The sequence below is a fragment of the Hemitrygon akajei genome, chromosome 4, assembly GCF_048418815.1.
Source record: "Hemitrygon akajei chromosome 4, sHemAka1.3, whole genome shotgun sequence".
Taxonomy (NCBI): domain Eukaryota; kingdom Metazoa; phylum Chordata; class Chondrichthyes; order Myliobatiformes; family Dasyatidae; genus Hemitrygon; species Hemitrygon akajei.
Window position 1 is genome coordinate 35,740,609 of NC_133127.1, and position 26,675 is coordinate 35,767,283.

General features: G+C 40.5%; 1 protein-coding gene and 1 long non-coding RNA gene across 2 annotated transcripts in view; one reads left to right on the plus strand and one right to left on the minus strand.

Annotated features, from left to right (window-relative positions):
* Positions 1–16,997, minus strand: part of cisd2 (CDGSH iron sulfur domain 2) — a 39,766-nt gene extending 22,769 nt beyond the window's left edge. The window contains exon 1 of the mRNA XM_073042319.1: positions 16,854–16,997. Within this exon, the coding sequence (XP_072898420.1) occupies positions 16,854–16,956 (103 nt within the window). The 5' untranslated portion in view covers positions 16,957–16,997. The remainder of the gene's footprint in view (positions 1–16,853) is intronic.
* A 1,149-nt stretch (positions 16,998–18,146) lies between these two features.
* Positions 18,147–26,460, plus strand: LOC140725902 (uncharacterized). Its single transcript, XR_012098506.1, has 3 exons — positions 18,147–18,246; positions 22,560–22,708; positions 26,104–26,460. It is a non-coding gene; the product is annotated as an uncharacterized lncRNA (long non-coding RNA).
* The last annotated feature ends 215 nt before the right edge of the window (positions 26,461–26,675 follow it).

Here is a 26,675-nt window from a genome sequence, read left to right on the forward strand (position 1 = left end):
AACCTTTTGAATAGAACTTTTTGGCTGCAATGAGCAAAGGTATGTTTGGAGAAAAGGGGGTGCAGAATTTCATGAAAAGAACTCCTCTCCAACTGTTAAGCACGGGGGTGGATCGATCATGCTTTGGGCTTGTGTTGCAGCCAATGACATGGGGAACATTTACTGGTAGAGGGAAGAATGAATTCAATTATAAATACCAGCAAATTCTGGAAGCAAACATCACACCGTCTGTAAAAAAAATGAAGATGAAAAGAGGGTGGCTTCTACAACAGCATAATGATCCTAAACACACCTCAAAATCCACAATGGACTACCTGAAGAGGCGCAAGCTGAGGGTTTTGCCATGGCCTTCACAGTCCCTTTACCTAAACATCATCGAGAATCTGTGGATAGACCTCAAAAGAGTAGTGCATGCAAGACAGCCCAAGAATCTCACAGCACTAGAGACCTTTTGCAAGGAAGAATGGGTGAAAATCCCCCAAACAAGAATTGAAAGACTCTTAGCTGGCTACAAAAAGCGTTTACAAGCTGTGATACTTGCCAAAGGGGGTGTTACTAAGTACTGCCATACAGTGTGCCCAAACTTTTGCTTCAGGCCCTTTTCCATTTTTGTTATTTTGAAACTGTAAAAGATGGAAATAAAAAAGTTCTCTTGCTTAAAATATTAAAGAAATGTTTCATCTTTAACTTTATGCCTTTTGGAAATCAGTTCTTCTTTTACTTGCTTAGCTATTCACAGTAACAGAAATTTTGACCGGGTTGCCCAAACTTTTGCATACCACTGTATATGAGGATTTAAGGCTAAACACTGTATTACTTAATCAGTACAGTTCAGTAAAAGTTTGAAGGGACTGACAAGGTGGGAGTTGGCACTAAGCCCCAGGGTTAATCAGGAGTGATGCCATGGACTCAAGGATGTCAATGGACTGAATCTACAGGGAGGTCAGAAAAGGTGACCTTGTGACAGATGTGGGTGGACAATTATTTCAAAGTCATACAAGACACAATTGTTATCAACAACCAAAAGGGAGGATGGCCTTGAACTTGCGCCAGCAGTCCCAAACAAACCACCAATTAACTATAATGTAAGACTTGGCTTCTTCCTAACAAACTCAAACCTGTTCTGCCAAGTCATAGAACACTACAGCACAGAAACTGCCCGTTTATCCCATCTAACAAGTGAAATCTATTAATCTACCTAGCCCCATCAACCAGCACTTGGATGATAGCCCTCCATTCCCCATCTATGTACTTATCCAAATTTCTCGTAAATGTTGAAATTACCGTATATTCTGGTGTATAAGCTGACTCATAGTATAAGCCGGCCCCCATTTTCAAGGTTAAAAAAGTGACTTTTTCATGTTACCTTTGTATAAGCCGACCCCTTTTGTAGAGGTTTTTGAAACAATCACAAGACCTCACATACTGGCACTCAGCTTTGCTGGATCCGGACCCTGGAAATTTTGTGAACTAGTACCTGCTAAGAAAACAGGCCTACACATTATAGAGCGTTATAGGCAAATTCTTAATAAATAAATCAGGGAGAGAAATTTTGGATTAGGTTTCCAATGGAAAAGAATCCTCTAAAATGTAACCCCCGTGAAACCATTTAGCGCCCATTGTAATCTCTTTAAAATATAACACAGGCTGGTGGGATCAGTACGTGTACTCAGTTTTGAGTTTGCGACCACCATGTACAAAAGATTCAAATAAATGTGATATGATGCTGGCTTCAAGCTGAAGGTTGTTGATTTTGCTAAAGGAACGAATAATTCTGCGGCTGCTAAGAAGTTTAGTGTAAACGAGAGAGAGTGAGTGGAGAAAGGCAGGGGACATGCTGAGGGAAAATGCCAAAGATGAAATGTGCAAACTGTGGGAAAACATGCCAGTGGCCAGAACTGAAAGAAAAAGTTTTAGAGTGGGTGAATCACCAGCGATCGTTTGGATATATTGTTACCAGAGAAATGATTCAAGTTCAAGCTTTGAAATGGGACGAAAAACACCGTGAGGTCAGCGAAAAATTCAAAGTTACGCGAAGTTGGTGCACCCTATTTATGTATAGACGTGATCTTGTGTTGAGACAAAAAACAAAGATTGCTCAGAAAATTCCTGTGGGGTGTTGTTTACGTTCAAGAACGCTGCTGGATGGATGAAGCAGGTTGCTTGAAGTGGGTTAGAGGTGTGGCGTCGACATCCTGAAGGTGTCAGGAAGGAAAAGTTGCTATTTGTCTAGGACGTGTTCAAAGCGCACTTGTCAGGTGAGACAAAAGCAGCATTGAAAGCTGAAAATACAGACATTGCAGTCATCCCCGGTGGTTTGATGTCCATGCTCCAGTCACTAGATGCGAGTTTAAACAAACCGAAGGATTCATGCGTTGATAGTGGAACCAATTTGACTCAAAAACAGCCAATAAATACAAACTGTCTTCCGTGTATTCATTTTTCCAAAGTTGGCACCCTCTGTATAAGCCAACCCGCTAATTTTACAACCAAAATTTAGGGCCAAATTCTCGGCTTATACACCGGAATTTACAGACAGTCTGATTCCACCACTTCCACTGGCAATTCATTTTATGAATGAATGATCTTTATTGTCATTATACATAGATACAATGAAACTGTTTGGCTTCCTCTCAGGCAATTAAATAAAGCAGTAGATAAAAACAAGACGGTAATAGAAAAACAGTATTAAATAGATAAGTAGCAGAAAATAAGTTGCAGCAGCACCTGAACATCCCGAGTGATGTTCTTGCTCATGTTCCCCTTAAACATTTCACCTTTCACACTTAAAACAATGACCTCTAGTTCTAGTCTCACCCACCATCAGTGGAAAAAGCCTGCTTGTACTTACTCTCATCTATACCATTCATAACTTTACATACCCCTGTCAAACCTCCCCTTTTCTCCTACACTCTAGGGAATAAAGTCCTAACCTATTCAACCTTACCCTATAACTTGGGTCCTCAAGTCTGGAAACATCCTTATAAAATTTCTCTGCACTCTTTCAATCTTACTAACGTCATTCCTGTTGGTACATGACCAGAACTGCACACAATATACCAAATTAGACCTCATCAACGTCTTATATAACTTCAACATTAACATCCCAATGTCTGTACTCAAAATGTTGATTTTTGAAGGCCAATATCCCAGAAGCTTTCTTTAAGACCCCATGTACTTGTGATGCCACTGGAATTAAGGATCTGTATTCCCAGATCCCTTTCTTCCATTGCATTCTTCAGCGCCCCACCCTGGTTTGTCCCCCCAATTCCCTGAACTAAAATTCTATTTGCTATCTTTCAGCCCATCTTTCCGGCTGATACAGATTTCACAGCAAGCTTGTATAGCTTTCCTCACAGTCCATTACACCACCAGTCTTGGTGTCATTTGTAAATTTGCTGATCCAGTTTACCAGGTTGTTGATATATGTGACAAACTACAACTGACCCAGCACCGATACCTGTTGCACACCACTAGTCACAGGCCTCCAGTCAGAGGCAACCATCTACTGCCGCTCTGTGGCTTCTCCTGCGACACCAATGTCTAATCCAATTTACTACTTCATTTTGAATGCCAAGTGACTGAACCTTCTTGATAACTCCCATGTTAAAGTTCTTGTTAACAAGATCTTGTTAAAGTGTTAAAATTCACGTAGACAACATCCAGTGCTTTGCCTTCATTAACTTTCCTGGTAATTTCCTTGAAAAATTCTACAAAATTGGTTAGATGTGACCTACCACACACAAAGCCACATTGACCCAATAGACCCTGCATCCAATCCTGGGGCTGTACAGAAGCTGCATGCAGTACATCTGGGCTTCAGATGTGGCCAGTGATGGCTGACCTATGAAAAATGGCCCCTTTCCTCCAGAAGAGAAAAAAATAAAGCAGACTTTTTCTTTACTTAATTTTACACTTTAAAAAGGGGTTTAATTCATTTAAGAATAACTTTACATAAATCCACCTAAACAAGTGGCTCTGATCAGCAACATTCAAAGGTAATAGGGTCACCACAGCCACCACCCAAGGTCAGTGGCAGCAGAGTAATCAGACCAAGGGTTGGACATCAATCACCTTGCAGTGTGAACTGAAACAAGAACAATCCAATCCAACTGCTTCAGCAGATTTAGAATTCATTTCCTGAATGTCACTAGCAAGACCAGAATTTACTGCCCCTCTCCAATTACACTTTAGAAAGTGGGAGTGGTCAACACTGTCCCCTCAAAACTGTATCTGGCCATCAGCTGGAATTTTCTTTTATACAAATGTTTTATAAAAGTGCTGCACAGTTTTCAGGCCATATAAAAATATCCTGCTCCGAGTAATGCTTTGTCCGTGCAACTGTTATATAAAAAAAATTAGAGGATATGTTGTTAGTCAGTAAACTTCTTGAACCAGAGATTTCTGCTGAATCAATATTTGGACAGAGGATATTTCACTTCACCCAGAACTGGTTGCTGGATGAACAACATCATGCTTTAGACAGTGAAGGAGCCAAGAGATTGCACTGACCCAATGCTATATGCAAAACTAGACATAACTTTCAGGTAGTCTTGCCACGGGGCAGACAGATCAGAAACGTTTTTTTAAAGATGTTTTGAGCACACTTATGATTGAGTTCATTCAACTTTCTTGAAAACCTCTCAATCATCCACCTATGTTCTTCCTTTTTGATTGTACTCAGATGCTGATTAGAAAATGGTACCAATGAATCCAACTGCTCCTCACTGACAATAAATACATGCACCTCAAGGTGCAAATGCCATCTACAAATTTGCAGATGATACGACTATTCTCAACAGAATTTCAGGCATACAGGTGCCAAATAGATCAGCTGGTTGACCCATCTAGCTGGTATCACAACAGCAAACTTGCGCACAACGTCAGTAAGACCAAGGAATTGATTGTGGAAGGGGAAGTTGAGGGAACACACACCAATCCTCATTGAGGGAAATCAGCAATGGAAAGGGTGAGCAGTTTCAAATTCCTGGGTGTCAGCATCTCTGAAGATCGATGCAATTACAAAGAAGGCATGACAGCAATTATATTTCATGAGAATTTTGAGGAGACGCATGTTACTAAAGACTCCTGCAAATGTCTACATGTGTATTGTGGAGAACATTCTAACTGGGTTGTATCACCATCTGGTAGGGAGGGGCCACTTCACATGATTGTTAAAAGCTGCAAAGAGCTGTAAACTCAGTCAGCACCATCATGGGCACTAGTCTCCCCAGCACTAAGAACATTTTCAAAAGGCAATATTAAGGACCTCCGTCACACAGGACATGCCCTCTCCTCATTGCTACCAATGAGGAGATACAGGAACCTTTAGACATACACTCACTGTTTCATGAACAACTTCTTCCCTTCAACCATCAGATTTCTGAACGGACAATGAACCCATGTACACTACTTCATTATTTTTCCTCTGTTTGCACTACTTGTTTAATTTTTATATGTATTTGTAATTTTAATTTATAGTCTTTTTATTATGTATTACAACATAAAGCTGCCAAAAAACAAATTTTATAACATATGCCAGTGATATAAAACCTGATTCTGATTCTACTTACAAAGTTATCCACTCTTCATAGCACTGCCACCACCTTATCTACTTTCCATGCACTGCTCATGACCACTCAAGGTTCATGTCATGAACAGTGACATCCCACCTACTGTTGGCAAGAAGACTGCACTGCAGCGAAGAGGAGCACTTTACAACAGATAGCTAAAACTGTCGTCCGATGTATGTATCACCAGCATAAGCTTACCTGCCATCAAGGACATACAATGCACCCCCCACCCCGGGAACTCTTCATGTTTTATTGTTTTACAACATTGAATCACGGTGAATTTAATTTGGCTTTTTTGACACTGATCAACAGAAAACAGATGTTTTCTGTGTCGAAGTGAAAACAGATCTCTACAAAGTGATACAATTTAATTAAATAGAAAACACAAAATAATTGATTGCAGAAGTATTCACCCCCATTATGATATGACACACCAAATCATCACCCGTCCAGCCAGTTGGTTATAGATTCACATAATTAGTTAAATGGAGAACTGTTTTTGGAGCCCTGTTTGCAGTCAGTGTCAAATTTGACTATAGTAAAACTACACCTGTATCTGGAAGGTCAATCATCTAGAAATGGAACGAATATGGCACAGTTCTGTCTAGAGCAGGCCATCCTCAAATACTGACTGACTGTTCAAGAAGGGGATTAGTGAGGGAGGCCACCAAGAGACCCATGACAATTCTAGAGGAGTTGCAAGCTTCAGTGGCTGAAATGGGAGAGATTGTGCATGCAACAACTGTTGCTTGGGTGCTTCACCAGTCACAGCTTTATGGGAGAGTGGCAAAGAGAAAGCTACTGCTGAAAAAATTCACATGAAATCTCAGCTAGAGTCTGCCAGAGGGCATGTGGAGACTCTGAAGTTAGCTGGAAGAAGGTTCTATGGTATGACAAAACCAAAATTGAGGTTTTTGGCCATCAGACTAAACACTATGGTTGGCATAAACCAAACACCATAATCAAAAACACATCATCCCTACTGTGAAGCATAGCGTTGGCTGCATCATGCTGTGGGGGATGCTTCACTGCAGCAGGCTTGGAAGGCTTGTGAAGGTGTACGGTAAAATGAATGCTGCAAAATACCAGGAAATCGAAAACCTGGTAGTCTGTAAGAGAACTCAACTTGGGAGAAGATTTGTTTTCCATTAAGAAAATGATCCCAAGCATAAAGCCAAAACTACACAGGAATGGCTTTCAAACAACAAAGTTAATGTCCTGGAGTGGCCAAGTCAGAGTCCAGACTTCAATCCAATTGAGAATTTGTGGCTGGACTTGTAAAGAGGTGTTCACCCACAATGCCCATCCAATCTGACAGAGCTTAAATAATTTTGTAAAGAAGAATGGGGGGAAATTGCAGTGTCCAGATGGGCAAAGCTGATAAAGACCTATCCACACAGACTCAAGAATGTAATTGCTGCCAAAGATGCATCTACTAAATATCGACTTTAAGGGAGTAATTATGCAATCAATTATTGTGTTTAATAATTGTAATAAATTTAGACCAATTTGTAGAAATTTATTTTCTGTTTGACACAAGTCTTTCCTATTGATCAATGTCAAAAAAAGCCAAATTAAATCCACAGTGATTCGATTTTGTAAAACAATAAAACATGAAATCTTCCAACCAGGGAGGGTGAATACTTTTTAAAGGCACTGTATATGCAAAAAGATGCCAGAAAAAGACCAGCACATCATGAAGGACTCCATCCACCCTGCTCATAAACTGTTTGCCCCACTCCCACTAGGAAAGAGGTTATTCAGCATCCACACTTGGACCTGTTACATCTCCCAAGCCTTCAGTCTGATCAACACCTCTATCCATTAACTCACTATATCATTTTCTGTCAGTCACCTTATATACAGATACTCCTGGACACAGCATCACTTTACGTACATACAATCAGTCTATACATACAAGTCTATTATGTTTTCTTTTATTGTGCTCTTCATGCTGCAACGGATCCAGAGTAGCAATTATTCCATACTTCATTACACTTACTTATTTAGCTGAGATACAGCCTGCAGTAGCCCCTTCTGGCCCCTCGAGTTGCGCTGTCCAGCAACCCCCCAAATTAAACCTAGCCTAATCACGGGTCAACCTGCAATGACCAATTAGCCTAACGACCTGTACATCTTTGGGAGGAAACCCGTGCAGTCACAGGGAGAACATACAGACTTTTTGCAGGCAGTGGCAAGAATTGAACCCAGGTCGCTGGTACTGTAAAGCATTGTGCTAACCACCATGCTACCGTGCCACCCCATGTACTGAGAAAGAAAATAATCTTGAATTTTAATTTCCAGTACTCCATTTTCCCCCACCCCATTATTTTAATATTAGATAAACGATCCACTGAACTACCTGGAGAGCTACACAACTGGTTTTTCTCTTCTGAACTAGTTTGAAATGCAAATTTGAGCTGCTTGAATTTGTTGGAACAAAGCAAGTAACACATTCTGCGTTATGATGCTAGGTGTCCTTTCAATGGGAATATAAATAATGTGCTATAGACATCAGGATGTCAAGAACATAAAAGCACTTGCAGCCATTTGGTTACTCAAACTACCTGCTATTCAATAAGTTCATGACAGATCTTCTACCTCAATACCATCTTTCTGCCCTATCCCCATATTCTTGAATTCCACATATCCAAAAAACTACTGATCTCACTTTTGAAAAGAGTCAGTGAACATCCCTGAGTTCTCCAGAAACAAAAATTCTTTAGGAGATTGCTCCTTTGTTTTTAAATTTGTGACCCTCAGCCAATATCTACAGATGTACCATAAACTGCATTCTGAGTGGATGCATCACCATCTGGAATGGAGGTGCCAGTGCATGATTAGAAAAAGCTACAGGAAGTTGTAAACAAGTCCACTTCCATCATGGGCACTAGCCTCCCCGGCATCAAGGACACCTTCAAAAGGCGATGCCTCAAAAAGACAGCATCCATCATTAAGGACCCCCATCACCCAGGACCCCATCACACAGCAAAGGTTCACATGCACCTATTCCAACCTCAACTATTGCATTTGGTGCACCCCACATGGCCTCCTCCACATCAACAGGATCCAGTACAGACTAGGGGACCATTTCGCAAAACGACACTCAGTTCATAATGACCATACTGACTTCCTAGTTGCATGCCATTTTATACTTCTCTCATTCTCACACTGACCTGTCCATACTCAGCCTTGCGTACTACCAGGGAGAGGTCCAACGCGGACTAGAGGTACGACAATTCATATTCTGCCTGGTAGTCTACAACCCAAAGGATGAGTATTGGGTTTTCCAGTTTTAGTGACCTCCCCACCAGTAAGTTGTTCCCCACACTCTCTCTCTTTCCAATCCTCCTCTGGTCCTCCATTTTTGACCCTTTTCTCCCCCCTCCCCCAGTTTATGATTCCCCCACAGATCTTCCAAACCCCTCCATCTGGTCCTGGTTCCGGTTCCAACTACCATTCACCCATCTTCAGTGGTCCCACACCTCCTTCACTCAAGAGTCCAGCACCAGTAGCCCTTTGTATTTCTGCTCATCTCTCCCCAGCAGCTGTCAATCCACTCATCTCCTCCCACATCTGCTTTTCTATATTTTCTCTGCTTCCTTCCATCGATCATTCATTTATTACTGTTTCCCAACTCATCCCTGCTCTCTTCCATGGCATAAGCTGCCTGTCATCTTACAGCCTTCCTCAATCCATCAATCACTATTCCCTTTCTTTTTAAACTAGCTATCTCACCAGTCCATTCACAGTCCCAATACATAGCTTTGACCCAAAACTGAGAATTAATTTCCCTCCACAGAATCTGCTCAACCCAGCAGATTATTTGTTGCTCCAGATTCCAGCATCTACAGTCGCTTTTATCTCCACTTTTCCTTATCTAACCTGCAAAGCCCTTTGAAAAAGTTATTTGTTTCATTGAGGTCACACATTACACTGCTAAATGACCTGCTCAATTACAATATCATACATACATCCTTTTTTTTTAAATCAAAGCCAAAATTATACACAATAACCCATGTGATCTCACTAGAGACTTGCCACCTGGATTTCTTACACACCAGCATCAAGAGCATGACTGATCAGTACACCATCTATTTTTTGTCACAGTATATTTTACAGATTTACACTTATAAAAGAATTGGGGCTTTAAAAAGTTTGCTGATGAAACAAGTGGTTCTGTGGTTGATTTTGAGAAAATCTATAAACAGCAGAAAGAGTGATAAAACATAAATGGACTCCTTGTCAAAATGCTCCATGCCAACCAACATTCTCAACTAAGCTAACCTCATTCGGCCGCATTTGATCCACGTCAGTTTAAACCTTTCCAATGCATGTATTATATCTATCCAAGTAATTTTTAAAATGGTATTAATGTATGTGCCTCCACTACTTCCTCCAGCAGCTGCAGCTCATTCCATATATTGATCACTCTGATTGAAAAAGTTACCCTTCAAGTTCCTATTAAACATCTCTCTCACCTCATACTGATGCACTCTGGTTATTGATTCCCTACACCTGCACTTTGTGCAATGCCTCTATCTATGCCTCTCATGATTTTATACACCTCTAAGATTAGCTCCTCATTCGCCAATGCTCCAATAAGTCCTGACGTGTTCAGTCTCTTTCCATTATTCAGTTCAAAACGAAATATATTCCAAATACAATCTCACCAACATCTTGTACAACAATATAACATCCCAACTTAATGCCAACTGGAGAAGACCAAAATGACAAAAAGCTTCTTTGCTACCTTAACTACCTACAATGCTAATTTCAGGGAACCATGTACTTGTAGTCCTTGTCCCTCTGTTCTACAATACTCCCTCATGCCCTATTGTTGATTGTGAATGTCCTACCTCAATTTGTTTTTCTAAAATGTAACACCTCTCACTTATCCAAACAGAACTGTGTTCACCATTTCTCAGCCAGTACTCAGTATCCCTAAATCCTTATAACCATCTTCACTGTCAATAATATTTATAACACTTGCAAACTTACTAACAATACCTTCTCATCCAAACTGTTGATATGGATGAAAACCTGTAATGGGCCTAGCACTAACCCTGGGGAGACACTAGTCATGGGCCTCCAGTCCAAAATCAACCTTGCACCATCACCCTGTTTCCTAGCACAAAGCCAGCCTTGTATCTGATTAGCCAATTCTCCCTGGATCGCATGTAATCTAACTTCCCATTGCAACCTATTATGTAGAACCTTAAAGGTCTTACTATAGACTTTATCAACCAGCCTCTCTCAACCTTCTTGGTTACTCTTCAAAAACCTCAATCAAATTTGCAGGACAAGTTCTTGCATACAAAAAGCTTTGCTAATAATCCCCATGAACCACCTATCCAAAATGCTTCTATATCTTACCCCTTGGAATTCCCTCTAGTAACTTATCTAGCACAGACAATAGACTTGCTGGTCTATAGTTCCCAGGCTTTTCCTTGCAGCCCTTCTGAACGAAGGCATAACATTAACCACACTCTAGTTTTCTGGTACTTCTGTTAACAATGATACATATATCTCAGCCAGGGCTTCCATCATTTCTTCTCTAGTTTCCCACAATGTTTTGGATGTACCTGATTAGGCCCAGATTTACCTACCTTCCTGCACCTAAAGTCAGCCATCCTCTCATCTGCTATAATGCAGACTACCCCCCAAGACATCCTCATTAATTATCTTAAGTTCTGAAAATACATAAAGTCTAGTAATTTGGACAAAAAACATGACAAATAGCATTTGGAGTCATACAGCATGGAACAAACTCTTTGGCCCAGCTTGTCCATACCAAACAAGATGTCCATTCAAGCTAGTCCTATTTGCAGATGTTTAAGCCAAACTTTCTAAACCTTTTCTATTGATGTACCCATCTTAATGCCTTTTAAACATTGTAATTGTATCTGCTTGTACAGCTTCCTCAAAAGTTCAAAGTATATTATCAAAGTACATATATGTCACCATACACAATCCTGAGATTCATTTTCTTGTGGGCATACTCAATAAATCCAATAACCATAATAGAATCAATAAAAGACTACATCAACTTGGGCATTCAACCAGTGTGCAAAAGACAACAAACTGTGCAAATACAAAAATAAATAATAATAGATAAATATGCAATTAATATTGAAAATGTGAGATGAAGAGTCCTCGAAAGTGAGTCCATAGGTTGTGGGATCAGTTCAAACATGAGTGAAGTTATCCCCTCTGGTTTCGCAGTCTGCTGGTTGAGAGGTAGTAACTGTTCCTGAACCTGGTGGTGAAAGTCCTGAGGCTCCTGTACCTTCTTCCTGTTGGCAGCAGTGAGAAGGAAGTATGACCTGAGTGGTGGGGGTACCTGATGATGGACGCTGCTTTCCAACGACAACACTCCATGTAACTGTGCTCAATGGTGGGGAGGGCTTTACTTGTGATGAACTAGGCTGTATCCACTACTTTTTGTGTGATTTTCCATTCAAGGCATTGGTGTTTCCATATCAGGCTGTGATGCAACCAGTCAATATACTCTCCACATCACATCTAAAGAAATTAGTTAAAGTTATAGATGTCAAGATGAATCTTCATAAACTCCTAAGAAAGCAGAGGCGTTGCCGTGTATTCTTCATAATTGCACTTGCGTGCTGGGCTCAGGACAGATCCTCTGAAATGCTAACACTGAGGAACTTAAAGTTGCTGACCCTCTCCACCTCTGATCCTCCGATGAGGACTGGCTCATGGACCTCCAGTTTCGTCCTGAAGTCAATAATCAGCTCCTTGGTTTTGCTGACATTAATTAAGAGATTGTTATGGCACCACTCAGTCAGATTTTCAATCTCCCTCTACCCTCTGGCAGCTTATTGCATATACAAACCACCTATGTTTAAAGTTTCCCCTCTCACCTTAAATCTGTATCATTTAGTTTTAGCTTCCCCTACCATGGGATAAAGACTGGTCATCTACCTTATCTAAGCCCCTTATGATTTTCCATACCTCTTATGCTCAACCCTCGGCTTCCTAAGCTCCAAAGAAAAAACCCCAGCCTTGCTATAATCCACATACCCACCGTCTACCACCCTGCGCTTATCAAATTTCTGTTACCTCCTCAAAAGAAACCAATCCAATATGAGAGACAAATTTATGGTGACCTTCCTTTCCAAATGTTGGTATATCCCACATATCACAATCCCCTCACTAACCTTCCCACCACTAACATCAGACCTACAGTTACCTGGCTTTTCTTTCCAGTATTCTGGTATCCAATCAGTGCCTAAAAATGGCCCCTACAATGTCTTTCCTCCCCTATCTTCCCTTAGTGTCCTAGCATATCCTTGGTTAGACCCAGGGGATTTATTCACCTTAATAGGCCTCAAATCTGTCAGCACCACTGCTTTGATGTGGATATATTCCAATACATACAGTAACTATGTTTCCCCTATAGTAACTATGTTTCCCTTAGTTCCTGAACTTTCATGACAAATACCAACAATGTATATTGATTTAACATCTCTCCTACCTTCTTTGGCTCCACACATAACCAGTGATAATTAACAGCACCTATTTTTCCCCCAGTTACCCTTTTACACTTAATACTCTATACTCTAAATATTTTCCTTGTCTATCCCAAAGCTATCTCAGGTTCTCAATTATGAAGGTGCTGAGGTCTAGAGGATTGAGAGCTTCAAATTCTTAGGAGTAAACATCACCAGTCCTGGTCCAATCACATTGATGCCATGGCCAGGAATACACACCAGTCCCTTTACATCCTCAGGAGGTTAAAGAAATCTGGCATGTCCATTTGACACTGACCAATTTTTAACCAATGCACTATGGAAAGCATCACTGCTCTTCTGACGTTTGTAGGCACAGCTCTGCACATCACAGAAACTAGTCTACACTCTATGGACTGAGTTCACTTCTCACTATACCACAAAAGCATAATCAAAGACCCTACCCAACCCAGACATCCACTCTTCTCCCCTCAAATCCAACAGAAGATACAAAAGCCTGAAAATACATACCGTACTACTAAGCTCAAAGACAGATTCTATCCTACGATCTTGCACATTATTACCCAACTACACTGTCTCTGTAACTGTAACTTTTTTATTGTTATTGTTTTACCTTAATGTATTGTTGCAATGAATTGATATGTGTGAACAATATGCAAGTACGTTGGTACATATGACAATAATAAACCAATTTACTCATTTATTTGACAATTTGCCCTCCTGATTTCCCTCATGTTCTCTTACATCTCTTACACAGAAGGGAATCAGTTGATCCCAGCTGACATGCTTTATTCTTGGCTCAATATCCCTCGTCAATCAGGTTTCTCTAATCCTGTCAGCCTTGCTCTTCATTCTGAAAGGAACATGCTGTCCCCTAACTCTCCTTATTTCACTTTGGAAAGCCTCCCATTTACCAGACAGCCCTATATTTGCAAATAGCCTCTCCCAATCAACCAAAATTTGCCAAAATTTAGTATTTTAATTTATGGACCAATCCTATCTTTTCCTAGAACTATTTTTAAACTAATAGAATTATGGTCACTGGCCCCCAAAGAGCTCCCCTAACTGATGCTTCTGTCACTTACCCAGCCTCACTTCCCAAGAGGTGGTCAAGCACTGTCCCATCTCTAAAAAAAACATCTACATACTGTTTTGGAAAACTTTCCTAGACATTTATCAGATTTCACCCCATCCAATCCCTTTGCACTAATAAATGTGAGGGAAATTAAAATTACCTATTATTACAACATTATTCTTACAGTTATTATTCTTACTATCTCCCTACATGTCTGTTGCACTAATTCTTGCAGGCAATTAGGACATTATGAATTTGGGAAGTATCAACAAGACAAGGGGTCTGAGGACGTTCATTCTAAGGGTCTCTTGTTTCTTCCCAAGACAAAAGCAGGACAATGCTGTAATTTGCAGGAAGAGAAAAAGACCTTTGAACCTACATCTACAGATATTTAGAAAGATAGTAGGAATGGCAATAACATAGTTAAAAAAGGATATGGGATGATTTTCTTCATTGGTGTCAGAGTTAAATAGCACAGAAGCAGGCTCTTGAGCAGCACTTGTCCCTGCTGTTGCACAAAATACAAGAGCAGGAGAGCTATGCTAAAACTGACATACAACATTAAACAGCAGCTTGCACAGAGGGTCACTGTATTACAGTCAAGACATAAATAGGCAACAGCAGATATTTGAGATATTTTATTCTTAAAAAGTCAAGTCAAGAAGCATATCAAATTTAAGGGAAAGATAAACAATGCTGTGAAGATAAGTGCTAACCCAGTAAAATGCTAGTGTCTATAATTTACCAAAGGATGATGGAAAAAGTGTAAAAATAAATTACAGAGTAAGCTAGCAAGGAATTTAAAAAGCTTCCATTAGTATAAGAGTGGTCTCTTAGAAAAGCAAAGGCCATTTAGCCAATAACATCCACGTAGGTCAAATATAGCACTCTAACACACAAAAACCACACACAAAATGCTGAAGGAACCCAGCAAACTAGGTAGCATCGATGGAAAAGTGTACAGTCGATGTTTCAGGCCGAGACCCTTCAGCAGGACTTCATTTCTCTTGTTTGTGATTGGACTCTAACTTAGTCCCACTTTCCAACACTTGACACAGTGGGCCACAAATTTCCAGGCACTTTTTAAGATGTGTCATGGATTTCAGCCTCCCCACATTTACACAACATGATACATCCCCAGCAACAATCACAAGGGGCAAACACGAGGAAATTTGCAGATGCTGGAAATTCAAGCAACACACACAAAATGCTGGTGGAACGCAGCAGGTCAGGCAGCATCTATAGGAAGAAGCACTGTTGACGTTTCGGGCTGAGACACTTCGTCAACACTAACTGAAAGGAAGATAGTAAGAGATTTGAAAGTAGGAGTGGGAGGGGAAAATACAAAATGATAGAAGACTGGAGGGGGTGGGGTGAAGCTGAGAGCCAGAAAGGTGATTGGCAAAAGGGATACGGAGCTAGAGAAGGGAAAGGATCATGGGATGGGAGGCCTAGGGAGAAAGAAAGGGGGAGGGGAGCACCTTTATAAAGAATAAAGGAGCTTGAAGAGATTTGGCATGTCAACAAATACATTTAAAAACTTCTATGGATGTACCGTGGAGAGCATTCTGACAGGCTTCATCACTGTCTGTTATGGAGGGCTACTGCACAGGACAGAAAGAAGCTTCAGAGGGTTGTAAATTTAGTCAGCTCCATCTTGGGCAGTAGCCTACAAAGTACCCAGGACATCTTTAGGGAGTGGTGTCTCAGAAAGGCAATATCCATTAAGGACCCCTAGTACCCAGGGCATGTCCTTTTCTCAATGTTACCATCAAGTAGGAGGTCCAGAAGCCTGAAGGCACACACTCAGTGATTCAGGAACAGCTTCTTTCCCTCCACCATCTGATTCCCAAATTTATTTATTTTTTCTCTCTGCTAAATTATGTATTGCATTGAACTGCTGCTGCTAAGTTAATAAATTTCACATCACATGCTGGTGATAATAAACCTGATTCTATCTGCCCATCACCCCCACATTACTTCCACTAGTTGCTTTGCCAACATCCCTCCTGTTATTCCAAGCTCCACCCTCCTCTCCAATCAGATTCCACTATCTTCAGCCTTTTATCATTTCCACCTCATAGTGACTCACTATTAGCACTCTCCCTCCTCACTTGGATCCACCTGTCACCTGCCAGCTCTTGCTCCATCCCTTCCTTCAATCTTTTTAGACTACTTATCTCATCTCTATCTTTCAGTACGAATGCAGGGTCTTGACCTGAAGTGCCAATGGTCCATCTCCCAATGTAGATGCTGCATGACAGACTGAGTTATCCCAGCCCTTTGCGTTGCTCTTAAGAGAAATGGCTGCAAAAATAGCGGATCCAAAAACTGCAAATCCTGACTAAACACCAGAGCATTTCCATCAGTTTATTTATGACTTTCTACTTGCCAAGTTTCCGGAAAGGTCCCAATAGATTGGCAAAACACAAGCAGACATCCTTCACCCATCCAAGAAAGGGGATAAAACACAGGAAACATTCACAACTTAGCCTTTGGTAAAATGCTGGAAGTAGTAATGTATTATAAAGTCAAGGAACTAAACAAAGACACGTGGAACTGACGCTGAAAGTGGTGGGGGTGGAGTTCAAAGGGGGGATGGAGAGGGTTGGGGTGTGAAGGTACGGGGTTTGGGTAACTGAGGTGAGGGGAAGGGGTAAGTAAAAGGGGGTTGGGGATGACGGAAAAGTGAATCTATATCCCCTCCTTTACCTGTGAGTTGGGCGAAGCCGCCCAGCGTGACCGGCAACGGGATCCGCTTCAGGTAGGCAGGCAGCTGCACCTTGATGATGCGCGCCAGAACATCGAGCACCATGGTGGTGTCAGCGGAAGACGGAGACCGCGCCCCTCAGGCCGACGACACATGACGTCACACCTCGCGATGGTAAACGCTGCCAGATGTGTGTTTCCTATTGGCTCAGTGCTGAGGTGAAAGGGCGAGCGGGAAATTCTTTGGCTTTGGAAGAATGACAGTCCGCAGCCGTCCATCACCTAGACTCCGCCCCTCACTCCAATCCCGCCTACAAGTCCCGAGCTCCGTCCATCGCCTGGACCCTGCTCTTTAATCGCGGAGTGCTCCGACTACCAACTCTTGTTCCTGGACGTATAACTCCCCTTCATCCCTGACCCCTGTCTCCCCGTGCTATCCTTAAAATCATCCCGACAAATAAAATACAATGGTGTGACCTCGACTTCGACGGACATCGCATTTCAGCGCCATCTTAAATCAATATTAGAATTAAATTCACCCCTTCCCCACCATGCCCTCAGCCAACCACTCCCCTACGCTGCCTGTTCCAAAAATTCTTTCTGTGCTTCATCAAACACCCTCCCCTCCATCTATCCTGCTTGACTTGCTGAGCTCCATCAGTATTTTGTTTGTGTTGCCACACCACCTTTACATAGCAAGTCTAACAAAACCATTACTCTACCAACCCCATGTCTCCTCTCCAATATAATTCCCCAAATTCTGCACTCTACTAATTCTGTTCATCATCAATTGGTATCTCCACCACAAACTCTGACATTCTCCAAACTCCATCACTCCACAACACAGTTTCTTCCATCATATTCCTCTCTGGCAGAGTTGGTTAGGCTTCCTTTTGTTTACTATGAAATTGAAGAGTCTGAGGGATTTCCTGACAGGTATGAAAAATTATGTAAGTATAGATTGGGTAGATGACAGGAAAAAGATTCTCCATAGAACTATGGAAATAGTCTAATATATTGGATAAAAGATTATACTTGAAGTATTTTACAAAAATCTGGTGATTGACCATGAGAATATGGGAATACCTGGAAGGTATTGCAATTCAGAGAAAAGGGAGCTATTTCAGAAGATTCAGATAGTGGTATGCAAAAGTTTGGGCACCCCTGGTCAAAATTTCTGTTACTGTGAATAGCTAAGCAAGTAAAAGAAGAACTGATTTCCAAAAGGCTTAAAGTTAAAAATGAAAACATTTCTAATATTTTAAGCAAAATTACTTTTTTATTTCCATCTTTTACAGTTTCAAAATAACAAAAAAGGAAGAGGGCCCGAAGCAAAAGTTTGGGCACCCTGCATGGCAGTACTTAGTAACACCCCCTTTGGCAAGTATCACAGCTTGTAAGTGCTTTCTGTAGCCAGCTAAGAGTCTTTCAATTCTTGTTTGGGGGATTTTCACCCATTCTTCCTTGCAAAAGATCTCTAGTGCTGTGAGATTCTTGGGCTGTCTTGCATGCACTGCTCTTTTGAGGTCTATCCACAGATTCTCGATGATGTTTAGGTCAGGGGACTGTGAGGGCCATAGCAAAACCTTCAGCTTGCACCTCTTGAGGTAGTCCATTGTGGATCTTGAGGTGTGTCGAGGATCATTATGCCGTTGTAGAAGCCATCCTCTTTTCATCATCAGCTTTTTTAAAAAAAAAACTGAGTGTGATGTTTGCTTCCAGAATTTGCTGGTATTTAATTGAATTCATTCTTCCCTCTACCAGTAAAATGTTCCCCATGCCATTGGCTGCAACACAAGCCCAAAGCATGATAAATCCACCTCTATGCTTAACAGTTGGAAAGGTTTTCTTTTTATGAAATTCTGCACCCTTTTTTCTCCAAACATACCTTTGCTTATTGCAGCCAAAAAGTTCTATTTTAATTTCATCAGTCCACAGGACTTGTTTCCAAAATGCATCAGGCTTGTTTAGATGTTCCTTTGCAATCCTCTGATGCTGAATTTTGTGGTGAGGATGCAGGAAAGGTTTTCTTCTGATGACTCTTCCATGAAGGTCATATTTGTGCAGGTGTCACTGCACAGTAGAACAGTGCACCACCACTCCAGAGTCTGCTAAATCTTCCTGAAGGTCTTTTGCAGTCAAATGGGGGTTTTGATTCACCTTTCTAGCAATCCTACAAGCAGTTCTCCAGGAAAGTTTTCTTAGTCTTCCAGACCTCAACTTGACCTCCACCATTCCTGTTAACTGCCATTTCTTAATTACATTATGAACTGAAAAAACAGCTACCTGAAAACACTTTATCTCCTTATAGCTGTCTCCTGCTTTGTGGGCATCATTTATTTTAATTTTCAGAGTGCTAAACAGCTGCTTAGAGGAACCCATGGCTGCTGATTGTTGAAACAAGGTTTGAGGATTCAGGGTATTTATAAAGCTTTGAAATTTGCATCACCTGGGCTTTCCTAACGATGATTGTGAACAAGCCATAGCTCTAACAAGCTAATTAAGGTCTGAGACCTTGGTAAAAGTTATCTGAGAGTTCAAATCTGTTGGGGTGCCCAAATATTTGCATGGTAAACACAAAGTACACTTGCAGATGCTGTGGTCAAATCTACACGTACAACAAGCTGGAGGAACTCAGGCCAAGACCCTTCGTTAAGACTTCTGCATCCCATTTTTTATCCCTTCCATGACTGACAAAGTCTTTAAGGATTGGGATGAACTAGGTATTAAGTGTTTTGGGGACCTGTTTATCTCAGGACCTCTTGCTTCATTTGACCAATTTTCAACTAAATTTGCACTGCCAAAAACACATTTCTACAGATACCTTCAGATGAGATATTTCTTACGTTCCCAATTAACTACTTTTCCTATAGGTCCTGATAAAAATTTACTGGATGATCTTTTAAATTTAAAACCTTTTGTTAATGGTTCTATTACCAGTACCGTATTTATAACTTGATGATTGATTCTAGACAAGACTTTTTAGATAAAATAGAAAAAGCTTGGGAGGATGACCTAAATTGTCAGATTTCTGATGAAAGATGGAATAAAATTCTTAAATGGGTTAATAAATCATCTTTCTGTGCCTGTCATTCTCTTCTACAATTTAAAGTGGTTCATAGAGCTTACATTTCTAAATAGAAGCTGTCCAGTTTTTATCGAACATTTCTCCACTTTGTAATAAATGCAACTCTGCTGATGCCTCTTTGATTCATGTTTTGGTTTTGCCCTAAAATTGAAAAGTTTTGGCGGGAAGTATTCCATACCTTCTCACAACTTTTTAGGGTCCAATTTGACCCAAATCCCCTTACTGCCTTGTTTGGTATTATTGCAAATGAAGATATAACTTTAAATACTCCTAACCTATAGGTTTTAGTTTTTACCTCCCTTTTAGCAAGGAAAGGAATCTTGCTTAAATGGAAGGAGTCTACCCCTCCTACGCATCTTCAATGGCTACGTGATATTATGTCTTATTTAAATTTAGAAAAGATCCGCTGCTCAGTCTTAAATTCGAGACAATCTTTTTATGATATCTGGGGACCTTTCCTAAATTACTTTTCCAATTTATAAAGTTTAACAGTGCACAGACTTTTATGTATATTTCTATCTTCCCTTCTTAAGCGAATGTTTTTTTTCTAATTATCCATTATCATCCATCAGCTTTTTTCTTTGGTAGTTGGTAGGGGGTTGACATTTTTTTATATAAAAAAAATTCTTTTATGATGTATGACCTATCTTTAAATTTTTGATTATAGAGTGGTATACCTTTATGTGATACACTATAACATTTTGATCAACTTTATTACAATATATGAATGTACACAATTTATGTTGAGATGTATCTATGTGTTGCACTCTGTAAATCTTGTTTTTTCTTCTGAATAAAAATATTGTAAAAACAAAAGAAAGAGAAGGCATGAAAGAATATTGGCATCAATTCAATCTGATGCTTTATAAGTAGCTAAATAGTGAGCTGAGAACATAGAACACAAAATAGTACAGCACAGAAACCAGCCCCTTGGCTCATGATAACTGCATTGAACAATCCTAAATAAAATAATTATCTTTTGACAATGCATTATCCATATCCCTCCATTCTCCGCAGGTTCATATGTCTAGCTAATGGGCTCTGAAATACCACTATCATTTTCCCTCTCTTAACTAGAACATAGAACATAAAACTGTATAACTGAGGAGAGTGGGCCTAAAGAGTTCATCAGTGCATGGAAATAGAGGATGTGGGTAAGGTCCTTAATGAATGTGTTGCACCTGTCTCCACATTGTGGGCATGCTAGGTTGACAGTGGAATGTGTAGAACATATCACTGGATGTAGAACATTTCACTGTATGTTTGGTGTACATGTGTTAAATAAATCCAAACCTGACAAAAGAGGGGGAAGATGGTTATGTTGAAGATAAAGAAGATGAATGCAAAATATTTAATGGGATAAAAAGTAAAGGAAGAAATATTAAGAAGATTAAGATGGGTAATTTACTGGGCCCAGATAAAATCTATCACAGAGAGAAAATTGAAGAAACTCTGCTTATAATTTTTCAATCTCCAGCTGCAAGAACAGTGTCAAAGAATTAGAGGATTGTGAACGTTGTAGTCGTGAAAGGGGAAAGTGGATAAAGAAGTTCCAAGCAAGCTTATTATCAAAGTAGATAGTACGTGACCATATACAACCCATTTTCTTGCAGGCAGCCACAGTAAATACAAGAAATGCGATAGAATCAATGAATGACTGCACCCAACAGCACAGACAAGAAACTAATGTGCAAAAGACAACAAATTGTTCAAATACAAAAAGAAAAAGAAAAAGTGATGATGATAATAATAATAATGCACGAAAAACTCCAGTACACTGAAGTAAAATGGGAAATTGAAAGACTATGGAACATGAACATTGTCCCAACAACTGCATCATCACAATAGCATTGAACAATTAGGCCTACACAGCAATATTTAAATAAATCCCCAGAAAGCCACAATACTAAACACTAAAACTAGAATGGTCAGGAAGTTCCAAATCAATTGAGAAATGAGTGTGCTTGTCTATGCCTGTACCTCAGGTTTTACCAGCTTGAGCTGAGAAAAAATAAATTTTAAAGAAGTATAATACTGGACCCAGGACAGATCCTCTGAAATAATAAGTACCAGCTAAATTTAACCAGTGATGTGAAAATTATTCAAAAGCTTTCTAAAGAACCATATAAACACTGTTCCCTCTAAGTTGCATGGGTGCACAGTTACATAGTAACTGAAACGATCCCATGCACATAGACTTTGTTGTCACAAAATTGGAATTTTCTTAACATTTACACATTTAAAAATGCTATGCAGTTTTCAGGCTATGTAAAAATTTCCTGCTCAAAGCAATGATTGGTCCAGGCAGCTGTAATAAAAATTAGAGGGAGCATTATATATAAACCAGAACTTAGAAAGGTACAGATTAATCAGGGGTAGTCAGTGTGGAATTGTGAAGAGATTCTGACAGATGTAGAATGTTTGAGGCAATAACTTTGAGAAGTATTTAATGTCATCTATAAAGATTTTAGCAAGGTGTCATATGGCTGATTGCAAAGTAAAACCCCATGGGATCCAAAAAACTACCCAGACTCTTGCTTTTTTAATTAATGATTTCAGATGCTTTAAGAAGTTGGTCATGGCTAGAATTAACTCCTGCAATTTCTGTACCGCCACAACAGATGGACGCAATCTCACTGGCTTTCCACTTGCCTTTGGAGCACCGAAACAGCAGTAAATCATACATCAGGTTGCTGCTTATCAATTACAGCCCAGCATTCAACACATCCATCCCCTCAGTGCTAATCAACAAGCTTCAAAACCTGGACCTGTAAGTGTATCTTCAGCTTCCTCATTGGAAAACCACAGTCAATGTGGGTTGATAATAGCATTTCCTCCTTCGCCAATCAACACAAGTGCACATCAAGGATGTGTGTTTGGCCCATGGCTCTACTCTCTCTACACTTATGACTGTGTGGCTAGGCTCAGCTTAAACACTATCTATAAATCTGCTGATGAAACCACTGTTGGCAGAATCTCAGATGATGACGAGGAAGTGAGATAGATCAGCTGGTTGAGTGGTATTGTGACAAGAACCTCGCACTCTGTCAGCAAGACCAAGTACTGATTGTGAACTTCTAGAAGGGGAAGCCAGAGGGGTCAGCAGTGGAAAGGGTGAGCAGCTTCAAGTTCCTGAGTGTCAACATCCTGGAGGATCTATCTTGGGCCCAACAAATCATGAAGGTGTGCTATGGTTATAATTCATTAAGAATTTGAGGAGATTTGGAATGTCACCAAGACTCTTACAAATTTCTACAGATGCACCATGGAGAACATACCATAACACGGCCTGGTATGGAGCCTCCAATGCAGGATCACAGGAGGGTGCAGAGGGTTGTAGACTCAGCCAGTTCCATCATGGGCACAATCTTCCCCACCATCAAGGAAATTTTCACAAGGCAGTGCCTCAAGAAGGCATTAAACCTCACTAAGGACCCTCACCATCCGGGATATGCCCTCTCCACATTACTACCATTGGGGAGGAGGTAGTGGAGCTTAAAGATCCACGCTCAATCTTTTAGGGACAGCTTCTTTCCCTCTGTTATTAGATTTCTGGATGGTCCATGAACCCATAAACATTACCTCATTATTTGTCATTTGCATTATATATTTATTTTGGTAATTTTAATGTCTTGCACTGTACTGCTGCTGCAAACCAACGAATTCCATAACATAAACCAGTGATAATAAACTTGATTCTGTTTCTCACTGAGAAAAAGTGAAATTTATTATACTTAGATAAATGTAGAAGGCAAAATAAATAAGCTCACAAATGTGACAAAAACACTGGCTATGTGTGGAGAGTGAGGACAAGGGCTTTGGACTGCAGGAAGTATTGATGCCCTAGACAGTTGGCAAAAGGGATTTAATCCAGACAAAGAAAAGGCAATGCATTTGGGAAATTGAAACAAGGCAGGGAATATACATTTAGTGGCCACTTTATTAGGTACACCTGCTTGTTAATGCAAATAGTCATGTGGCAGCAACTCAATGTATAAAGGTATGCAGACCTGGTCAAGAGGTTCAGTTGTTCAGACCAAACATCAGAATGGGGAAGAAATTAATCTAAGTGACTTCAACCATGAAATGATAGTTGGTACTAGACAGGGTGGTTTGAGTATTTCAGAAGCTGCTGATCTCCTGGGATTTTCACATGCAACAGTCTCTGAGAGTTACAGAGAATGGTGCGACAAACAAAATCCATCCAGTGAACAGCAGTTCTGTGAGTGAAAAAGTCTTGTTAATGAGAGATCAGAGGAGCTTAGCCTGACTGGTTCAAGCTGACAGGAAAGCGACAGTAACCCAAATAACTATGTACATTTTACAAGAGTGATGTGCGTAACAGCATCTCTTGAAGCTTGAGATGGATGGTCTACAGTAACAGCAGATATGAACATACACTCAGTGGCCACTTTATTCAAGATTCAAGATTGTTTAATGATTTTTCCAGCACACAAGTGCAAAGGAGAACAAAATAGTTGTTACTCTCGATCCAATGCAGAACAAAAAACACAATAAGATAAATAACAGAATCATTTTTAAAACTACAATAAGTATAAATACATAAGACAGCTTATGTGCATAGATTGATTATATGTCCATAAGGTAACACTAGGAACAGGAGTTTCTGTACATAAGATGACTTTGACAAGAAATGATAAAGTAGTGGTAGTGGGGGAGGTGGGGGGGGGGGGGGTTAGTGTTCTGGGTTTTCATCAGCCTTACTGCTTGGGAAAGTACCTATTTTGAGCCTAGTGATTCTGGCATACGTAGATGCTACATAACCTCCCTGATGGGAGTGTGGCAAACAATCCATGAGCAGAGTGGGTGGGATCTTTCATGATGTTACTGGCCTTTTTCTGGCATCAAAGGGGATAATTTCATGCAGCTTTACTTCATCATTGAAATGTTCCCACAACCTATGAACTCACTTTCAAGGACTCTTCATCACACACACACACACACACACACACACACACACACACACACACACCACACACACACACACACACACACACACACACACACACACACACACACACACACACACACACACACACACACACACACACACTTTGATAATAAATTTACTTTGATGCCGAATAGACTGGTGCCACACGTACCTAATAAAGTTTCCACTGAGTGTACAATAAATGTGAGGATACTCGGTAGTTTAGAGGAACAAAGGGATCTTGTTTTATCCATCCAGATTGGGGAAAAGTTCACCTCAATATGGAGGAGATATGATAGTGCTGGAGAGAGTACAGAGTAGATTCACCAGAATATTGCTTGGGATGGAGTGTCTCAGCCGGTGGTGGGGTGGTGTCTAGAGAAATGGATCAGTTCTCTCTGGAATGGAGAAGGTTTAGAGGGGACATGGTTGAGGTATTTAAAATTATGAGTGATATAGATAGATTGCAGGAAACCATTCCCCATATCAGATGTGAGTTAGAAGAGGTTTGAAGAGTTCTTTGTCCCCCAGAGAGTGGTGAATATCTTGAACACACTGCCAGAGAGAGCAATGGAAGCAGAGTCACTGACAGTATTTAAGAAGAGTTTGGAAAAGTAGCTGAACCAATACACATGGAGGGCTCCAGACCAAGAACTAGAAAATGGGATTCATAAGGATGGGTGTTCATTGGTTGGCATGAACATGGTGGGTGGAATGGCCTGTTCCCATGCTGTATGACTTTGTGACTATGAATATATTAAATTAATTAGACCCAGCAGTAAAAGATCTGGTCACCACAGTACAGAAAGCACTGGGGAGGGTGAGAAAGGAGTTATAAGGACATTGCCAGGACTGGACAATTTTAGCCGTAGGTAACTATTAGATAGCCTCGTTTTGTTTCATTTGGTATGGGGTAGCTAAGAGGAGACCAAACTGAAGTGTTTAATAGTGAGGGGTGTAGACAGAATAAATAGGAAAGATATATTCACTGATAGAAGTGGTGAACTCACTGAAGGAAGGAATAGTGGAGAAAGAACCTTTAATTACACTTGAAGAGCTGAGTCTTGTAGGACACAGACCCATCACTGGCTGTTTCCACAGCACAGCACAGCCAGAAAAGCTGCATGGCCTTTTTATGGTAAGGTTTTCTCACAACTGGTTGGACATCAACTGCCTGGAAGGTCTCTCATTTAACTCTTTGGTTTAATTTTCAGTCCAAGCCTCAAGTTCTGAGCAAGGAGAACACCCACAGGAATGGAAATACTGGTGTGGTCTCCCCCTTCCCTGCTGTGGCACGTGTGTTCTCCAGAAGGAATGGGCAAAGAGACAGCAGGTCACATGACTGCAACAAGCCAGGTCTCCTGTGTGCCAAAGTTGGGAGTCCTGGAGGTGTATGCTGGGTCAGTTAAGGTGACTTTGTTCCTCAATGGTCACATGCTGGGGCACAGTTCACATGGGTACAAGTTTTGGGAGAAGACAGAAGGCAATAAAGATCATAGCTACAGAGTCATTGAACCCTCTTGTGGGACATCAACTGGTGGGATCAGTGAGAAGAAACATAATTAAGAATATTTAATGGTACCTATTAGCATGTTAAATCGACTTTATTTCTTATATCCTTCATATACATGAGGAGTAAAAATCTTTATGTTATGTCTCTGTATAAATCTGCAATTTATAGTAATTTATAATATTATGTACAACAGGATAGTCAATATAACATAGAAATACAGTTGTGTCAGCATGAATTAAGCAGTCGGATGGCCTGTTGGTCCTGGATTTTATG